General features: G+C 39.2%; 1 gene segment (V, D, J or C); it reads right to left on the bottom strand.

Moving 5' to 3' along the window:
• Window positions 1–620, bottom strand: LOC118575870. The segment is given in 2 exon segments: window positions 1–329; window positions 572–620. Coding segments are annotated over 2 exon segments (378 nt in total).
• Window positions 621–9,537: the final 8,917 nt, after the last annotated feature.

Here is a 9,537-nt window from a genome sequence, read left to right on the forward strand (position 1 = left end):
TTAGCCCTGGAGCACTGTGAGAGGAAGCTCTTTACCCTGCTGACAGTGATAGATTGCAGCATCATCAGCCTCCACAGGATTGATGGTGAAGGTGAAGTCTGTCCCAGACCCACTGCCACTGAACCTGGCAGGGACCCCAGATTCTGTATTGGATGCTCCATAGATGAGAAGTTTGGGGGGCTGTCCTGGTTTCTGTTGATACCACTGCAGACTATTTACACCATATTCTTCGACACTCTCACTGGACTTGCAAGAGATGGTAACTTTTTCTCCCAGAGACACAGCCAAAGAAGCTGGAGACTGGGTCAGCACAATGTCCCCAGTGGAACCTGGAACCATAAACACACAAACCATAGTTATACATGTTTAGAAACCTTCCTTGCTGAGAAAATTTTCATTTAGAAATTGTAAGAATAATTGTGGGCCTGACTTTGAGAAAACAGAAAATCAAAGCGATTGGGAGAACTTAAAACCAATTACAAATGCCTTAAACCAATATCAAGATACCAGAGACATGGAAAACCATGATGGCCACAGTGGATGCTCCCAACACTTCTCTGCACACTCTCACCTGGAACACTGACCAGCAGCATGCATAGGAGGAGGGTGTTTGACTCCATCCCTGAAAGCTTGAAGATAGGATGCTTTTTAGGCTCTTGGCAGCTGTCCTCAAAGGAGCCTGGGCTGTTATATAATGACTCAATATGCAAATCACCCCAGAAAAGTGTGTGCTGGTGCTCAAAGAGGCACCTGCTCCTGATTCACCCACTGGAAGTTGGTGTCAGCTGAAAATTTACCAGAGCATGGCAAGGGTATCTTAAAGGTATCTTCAGCCTATTCTATTGAATCTTTACCCTCTTCTCTTTCTGAAGTGTGATATAGGGGAGTGAAGTATGGTTATACTATGTAAAGTGTGTAATTTATTTCAGGAACAACTTGCTCCTTCAAAATTGTACATACCCAATGAAAATATTATCTAAGAGCAAATGGAGAATAAAGTTTGGAAGAAAAGTAATGTAATTAACTTTTGGCATGTTTCTTTATTTAAAAAAAGTCTGTGTTCCAATGTTTGTGATGTTGTGTGTGTATGTTTGTATGTTTGTGTGTTTGTATGTTTGTGTGTTTGTGTCTGCTCTTGTTTGATGGCCATCTCTTTGCCGTGGCACATGGATAGAGATAAGAGGCCTTCCTCCCTATCCAAGACAGGGTCTCTTGTTCACCACCTCTCATGGACGGCTGCCTCCCCAGGGTCATCTGTGGATCTACAGTCTCTATCTCATGTCACAGCATCAGTCTAAGTACAGTCATGTGTTTCAGCTGCATCTGGCTTTATGTGGTTCCTGGAGTGTGAAGCAGGTCCTCACACTTATGTGGTAAGCACATTACCCACAGAGGCATCCCTAGCCCATTTTTTTCAGCAGTTTTTTTTTAAATTTTTAAAATTATTTTATTTGTGTTTTAATTTGACATATCAGCCATGGGTTCCCCTGTCCTCTGCCTCCCGCACCCACCTCTACCTTCCCCCCATCCCCTCCACTCCATTCCCATCTCCTCCAGGGCAATGTCTCCCCTGGGGATTCAGCTCAACCTGGTATATTCAGTCCAGGCAGGTCCAGTCCCCTCCTTCCAGGCTAAGCAAAGTGTCCCCACATATACCCCAGGTTCCAAACAGCCAGCTCATGCACTAAGGACAGGTCCTTGTCCCACTGCCTGGGTGCCTCCAAACAGTTCAAGCTATTCAGTTGTCTCACTTATCCAGAGGGCCTGATCCAGTTGGGGGCTCCACAGTTTTTGGTTCATAATTCAGATGTTTCCATTAGTTTGGCTATTTGTCCCTGTGCTTTTGCAATCTTGGTCTCAACAATTCACACACTTATAATCCCTGTTCTTTCTCGACAGTTGGACTTCTGGTGCTCCACCTGGGGCCTGACCAAGGATCTATGCATCCATTTCCTTCAGTTATTGAATGAGAGTTCTAGCATGACAGTTAGGGTGTTTTGCCATCTGATCTCCAGACTAGGTCAGTTCGAGCTTTTTCTTGACCATTGCCAGTAGTCTACAGTGGAGGTATCCTTGTGGATTTCTGGGGAACTCTCTAGCACTTTGCTTCTTCCTGTTCTCATGTGGTCTTCATTTATCATGGTCTGTTATTCCTTGTTTTCCCTTTCTGTTGTTGATCCAGCTGAGATCTCCTGCTCCCCTAAGCTTTCTTTCCCTCAATCCTTGCCCTACATTACTCCCACTGTCGTCCAGGTTGTTTATGTAGATCTCATCCATTTTTCAGATTGGGCAATCCATGTGTCTTTCTTAGGGTCCAATTTTCCAAAAAAAAATTGGAAGAAATCAATACATCCCTTAAAGAAAGCCAAGAAAAAGCAATTAAACAGGTGATGGAAACTGTTCAAGATTTTAAAACTGAAATGGAGAGAAGAAGACACAAACTGAGGTAATGCTGTAAATTGAAAATGTTAGTAAACAATCAGAACTACAGATGCAAGCATACTAACAGAATACAAGAGATGGAAGATAGAATCTCTGGTGTTGGAGATATGATAGAGGAAATAGATTGATCAGTCAAAGAAAACACTAAAGCCAACCAAATCATTATACAAAATGTCCAGGAAATTTGAGACACCATGAAAAGACAAAACCTAAGAATAATAGGGATAGAAGAAGAGAAGAATACCAGCTCAAAAGCATAGAAAATATATTCAACAAAATCATAGAAGAAAACTTTCCCAGCCTAAAGAAGGAAATGCCTATGAAGATACAAGAAGCTTACAGAACACCAAATAGACTGGGCCCAAGATAGAAAGTCCCTTTGCCACATAATAATCAAACCTCTAAACAAGCAGAATAAAGAAACAAATATTAAGAGCTGCAAAAAAAAAAATGCCAAGGAACATATAAAGGCAGACCCATCAGAACAATACCTGACTTCTCAATGGAGACTCTGAAAGCCAGAAGTTATTGGACAGGTGTTATGAAGACACTAAGAGACCATAGATGCCAGTCCAGATTATTATACCAAGCAATATGCCATAGATGGAGTAAATAAAATATTCCATGATAAAACCAGATTTAAACAATACCTATCCACAAATCCAGCCCTACAGAAAGCAGTAGAAGGAAAAATCCAACCTAAAGAAGTTAGATATACCCATGAAAATACACAGGTAATAGATAATCCACACCAACGAATACCAAAGAAGAGAATCATACAACTACCCTCAAAAAATAACAGGAATTTAACAATAACTTGTCATTAATATCCATTAATATCAATGGTCTCAACTTGCCTATAAAAAGACACAGGCTAACAGATGTGAAAACAGGATGAATCCTTCTGCTGCTTACAAGGAACATACCTCAACTTCAAAGACAGACACTACCTCCGAGTAAAAGGCTGGGAAAAGACTTTCCAATCACATGGATTTAAGAAGCAAACTGGTGTTGCTAACTTACTATTTAATAAAATAGACTTCATTTAAGGTTTTTATAGTTATGCTTCACTTATGTTTTGATATTCATTACATTGTTTTGGTAAGAAGTATTAATGTTTTTTAAATGTTGAAATCATGTGTTGTTCAGTTTTTATACTTCAAATTCTTCATCATTAAATATATGATGCTACAAAAATGGACTTCAAACTTAAATCAATCAAAAGAGTTTGGTAAGGGCAGTTCATATTTATCACAGGGACAATCTACCAAGATGAAGTCTCAATTCTAAACATTTATGCCCCAAACACAAGGGTACCCACATTTGTAAAAGAAACATTACTAAAGCTTAAAGTCCACATCAAACACCACACACTTGTAGTGGGAGACTTCAACACCCCACTCTCACCAATGGACAGGTCTGCCAGACAGAAACTTAACAGAGAAATAAGGGAACTAGCAGACATTATGACTCAAATGGACTTAATAGATATCTACAGAATATTCCACCCTAACACAAAAGAATATATCTTCTTCTCAGCAACCATTGGAACCTTCTCTAAAATTGATCACATGATTGGTTACAAAGAAAATCTCAACAGACATAAAAAATTAGAATAACTTCCTGTATTTTATCAGACCACCATTGCTTAAAGTTAGATTTCAACAACAAAAATTACAGAAAGCCTACAATCTCATAGAAACTTAATAGTGCCCAATTGAATCACCAATGAGTCAAGGAAGAAATAAAGAAAGAAATAAGATTTCCTAGAATTCAATGAAAATGAATGTACAACATACTCAAACGTATGGGGCACCATGAAAGCAATGCTAAGAGTAAAATTCATAACACTAAATGCCCATATAAAGAAAATGAAGAAATCTCGCACTCACAACTTAACAGCACACATGAGAGCTCTAGAAGAAATTGAAGTATACTCAGGAGAAACAGATGCCAGGAAATCATCAAATTGTGGGCTGAAATCAATAAAACAGAAACAAAGAGAATAATACAAAGAATCAATGAAACAAAAAGTTGGTTCTTTGAGAAATTCAACAAGATAGACAAGTCCTTGTCCAAACTAACCAAAAGGCAGAGAGAGCATCCAAATTAACAAAATCAGAAATGAAAAGGGAGACACAGCAACAGACAATGAGGAAATCCAGAGAATCATCAGGTCATACCTCAAAACCTGTACTCCACAAAATTGGAAAATCTGAAAGAAATGGACAATTTCCTGGATGGGTACCACATACTAAAGTTTAATCAAGACCATATGAACTAAAAAAGCCAAGGACCAGATGGTTTCAGTGTGGAATTCTACCATATTTTCAAAGAAGAGGTAATATCAATATTCTTCAAATTGTTCCACACAATAGAAACAGAAGGAACCTCACCAAACTCTTTTTATGAGGCTACAGTTATGCTGATTTGCAAGCCACACAAAGATGTAACAAACAAAGAGAATGATAGACCAATCTCCCTCATGAACATTGATGGAAAAATACTCAGTAAAATATTGCCAAACTGAATCTGAGGAGACATCAAAAAATTATGCACTAAGACATATTAGACTTCATACCAGGGATGCATGATGGTTCAACATATGAAAATCTGTCAATGTAATATGCAATATAAACAAACTGAAAGAATAAAAACCACATGATCATCTCATTAGATGCTGAAAAAGCCTTTGACAAAATCTAACACCTCTTCATGATAAAGGTCCTAGAGAGATCAGGAATACAAGGAACATACCTAAACATAATAAAGGCAATTTACTGCAAGCCAACAGCCAACATCAAATTAAATGGAGAGAAACTCAAAAGCAGTTCCACTAAATCAGAAACAAGACCAGGCTGTCTGTCCATTCTCCCCATGTTTATTATGTATAGTACTTGAAGTTTTAGTTAGAGCAATAAGACTACAAATGAACATCAAGGGGATAGAAATTAGAAAGAATGAAATCAAAGTTTCTATTTGCAGATGATATCATTATATACATACGTGAGCCCCAAAATTCTAACAGGCAACTCCTACAGCTGATAAACTCCTTCAGTAATACGGCAGGGTACAATATTAATTCAAAAAAAGATCAGTAGCCCTCCTGTATACAAGTGATAAATGGGCAGAGAAAGAAATCAGAGAAATATCACCCTTTACTATAGCCACAAATAATAAAAAATACATTGTGGTAACTCTAACTAAGCAAGTGAAAGACCTGAATGATAAGAAATGTAAAGTCTTTGACAATGAAATCAAAGGAGATATCAGAAAATGGAAAGATCTCCCATGCTCATGGGTAGGTAGGATTAACAGTAAAAGTGGTAATTTTACCAAAAACAATCTACAGATTCAATGCAATCCCAATCATAATACCAATACAATTCTTCACAGACTTGAAAGAATAATACTCACCTTCATATGGAAAAACAGAAAACCCAGGATAGCTAAAAGAATTCTGTACAATAAAGCAAGCTCTGAAGGTATCACAATCCCTGACCTCAAACTCTACCATAGAGCTATAGTAAATAAAGACAGCTTGATACTGATATAAAAACCAACATGTGGACCAATGGAATAGAATTGAAGACCCTCACATTAATCTGCACACCTATGAACACTTGGTTTTTTAAAAGGAAGCCAAAACTGTACAATGAGAATGTGAAAGTATCTTCAACAAATAGTGCTGGCATAACTGGATGTCAACATGTAGAAGATTGGAAATAGATATGTATCTGTTGCCATGCATAAAACTCAAGTCTTCCTGGTGGTGGTGGCACACGCCTTTAATCCCAGCTCTCGGGAGGCAGAGGCAGGTAGATCTCTGTGAGTTTGATGCCAGCCTGGTCTTCAGAGTGAGTCCAGGAAAGGTGCAAGCTACACAGAGAAACCCTGTCTTGAAAAACCAAAAAACAAAATAAAGCAAAACAAAACAAAAACCAAAAAAAAACCCCAAACAAACAAACAAACAACCCCCCCGCCCCCAAAACACAAACCAAACCAAACCAAAACTCAAGTCCATGTGGATCAAAGGCTTCAACATAAACCCAGTTACACTGATAGAAGAGAAAGTAGGAAATAGTTTTGAAAGCATTGGCACAGGAGGCCACTTCCTAAAAATAACACCAGTAGCATAGACACTGAGAGCAACAATTAATAAATGGGACCTCCTGAAACTGATAAACTTTTGTAGGGCAAAGGACATGGTCAATAAGACAAAAAGATAGTCTGCAGAATGGGAAAAGATCTTCACCAACCCCACATCTGACAAAGGACTGATCTCCAAAATATATAAAGAATTCAAGAAACTAGACATCCAAATACTCAATAATTCAATTAAAAAATGGGCTACAGAGCTTAACAGAGAAGTATCAATAGCAGAATCTCAAATGACTGAAAGACATTTAAGGAATTGCTAGACATCCTTAGTGATCAGGGAAATGCAAGTCAAACGACTCTGAGATACCATCTTACACCTGTCAGAATGGCTATGATCAAAAACACTGATGACAGCTTACTTTGGAAAGGATGTGGAGCGAGGGAAACACTCGTCTACTATTGGTGGGAGTGCAAACTTGTACAACCACTTAGGAAATCTTATGGTGGTTTCTCAGAAAATTGGGAATCAATCTTTCTGAAGATTCAGCTATATCATTCTTGGGCATATCCCCAAGATAAGCTAAGTCATATCATGGACACATGTTCAACTATGTTCATAGCAGCATTATTCATATTATCTAGGACCTGGAAACAACCTGGATGCCTGTCAACTGAAGAATGGTTAAAAATACGTGATACATATATACAATGGAGTACTACTCAGCAGAGAAAAACAATGACATCAAGAAATTTGCAGGCAAATGGCTGGAACTAGAAAATATCCTGAGTGAGGTAACCCAGATTGAGAAGAACAAACATGGTATGTACTCACTCATAAGTGGATACTAGATGTAAACCAAAGGATAACCAGACTACAACCCACAACTCCAGAGAAGCTAGGTTACAAGGAGGACCTTACAGGAGCTGCAGATTGTACAGCGAAGGAGAAATAGATAAGATATTCATGAGCAAACTGTGGGTGAGGAGGGATATTGGAGAGCAAGGAATGGGGAATGAGAACATAGGGAATGAGAGGTTCAAGCTGGCACACGGACAGAATGTGAGAGCAAGGAAAGAGGTACCATGATAGATGGAGACATCATGGGAACAGGTGCTAGGGAAGTAACCAGGAATCCACAAGGATGACTCCACCTTAGACTACTAGCAATAGTTGAGAGGGTGCCTGAGCTGGTGTACTCCAGTAAGCAGATTAATAAATACCCTAACTGTCATCATAGAGCCTTCATCCAGTAACTGATCAAAGCAGATGCAGAGATCCCTGGCTGGGTGCCAGGCTGAGCTCCAGGAGTCCAATCAATGAGAAAGAAGAGGGATTCTATAAACAAGGAACATTGAGATCATGGTAGGAAAACATACAGAGACGGCCAGCTAAACTAGCGGAAACCCAAGAACTGTGGATCAATAGCTGTGGAGCCCCCATGGAACTAGATTAGGCCCTCTGGATAAGTGAAACAGTTGTTTAACTTGAACTGTTTAGGGTGTCCCCAGGCAGTGTGATTGGGACTTGTCCCTGGTGCATGAGCGGGCTTTTTGGAGCCCATTGCCTATGGTTGGATACATTGCACAGCCTTGACGCAGTAGGGAGGGGCTTGGACCTTCCTCAGCTGAATATACCAGGCTCTGTTGACTCCCCATGGGAGACTTTGCCTTATAGTAGTTGGGAATTGGTGGTGTGTTGGGGGATAGGATAGAGGTTGGGAGGAGGGAGGAGGGAGGAGAGGGGTATCTGTGGCTGTTATGTAAAATGAATAGAAAATTTCTTAATAAGAAAAAGATTGTACCCACTGAACAATACCCAGCTCCATTTGACCAATGTAGACTGAATGAGGATTTAGTAAATGACAATTCTATGTAATGTGTAGTCGGACTTTCCTTTGGGCTACCAGCTCACAAATAACCACACAGAGACTTATTAATTACAAAGACTTGGCCTTAGCTTAGGCATTTTCCCCCCAACTAACTCTTATAACTTAAGTTATCCTGTTTTTATTAATCTGCATTCTGCCACCTGGCTTGGTTAAGTTTCCTCTGTACCTTATGTCTCACTTCTTTAGGGTCTCACTGGCATCCCCTACATACCTCAATTCATCCCAAGTTCCTCTCTCTGAAATTTCCACCTGTTCTCTCCTGCCTAGCTATTAGACATTCAGCTTTTCATTATACCAATGTCAATGACACATCTTCACACACCGTAAACAAATATTCTGCAACAGTAATGCTATTCCATAAAAAGAATTCTAGGTTTGCTGACTCAGTAATTGCTGACCCTGGTTTGAAAAAAGAGCAGTTTAGTCTCCATTATTTTGCAGCTATAATGACAGAAGCTGACTTTAAGACAGAGGTTTAGCTGTCTTCCTGCCTCTTAATCCCCTATTTTAAAACTGTCTTATATAGTAGTTGTAAATTCTATGAATTGTAGCTTGGTTGTCATTGACTTCACAGCTAATATCCATATATGAGTGAATATATCCCATATTCATCTTTCTGAGTATAGGATTCCACACTCAGCATGATGTTTTTTTCTGGATCCATTATTTGTCTGCAAATTTCATGATGTCATTTAAAAAATGGCTGAGTATTACTACATTGTATAAGTGTGCTACATTTTCTTTATCTATTCTTCTGCTGAGGGACATCTAGGTTGTTTTCCACTTCTGGCTACTATAAACAGAGCAGCAATGAATGAGGTTGAACAAATGTCTCTGTGGTACCATAGAGTATCCTTTGGATATTTGACCAAGAGTAGTGTAGCTGGATTTTGAGGTAGATCGATTTCTGTCTTTCTGAGGAAACATCATGCCATTTTCCATAGTGATTGAATGAGTCTGTACTTCCACCAGGAATGTATGAGTGTTCTTTTTACTCCACATCCTTGCCAGCATGAGATGTTAGTCATTTTGATGGTCTTAACCATCAAATACCTCCTCTTAGAGCTCAGAGGACCCTGCAGAAGAAGAGGAGAAAGAGTATAAG

Source organism: Onychomys torridus, unplaced genomic scaffold (genome assembly GCF_903995425.1).
Source record: "Onychomys torridus unplaced genomic scaffold, mOncTor1.1, whole genome shotgun sequence".
NCBI classification, from domain to species: domain Eukaryota; kingdom Metazoa; phylum Chordata; class Mammalia; order Rodentia; family Cricetidae; genus Onychomys; species Onychomys torridus.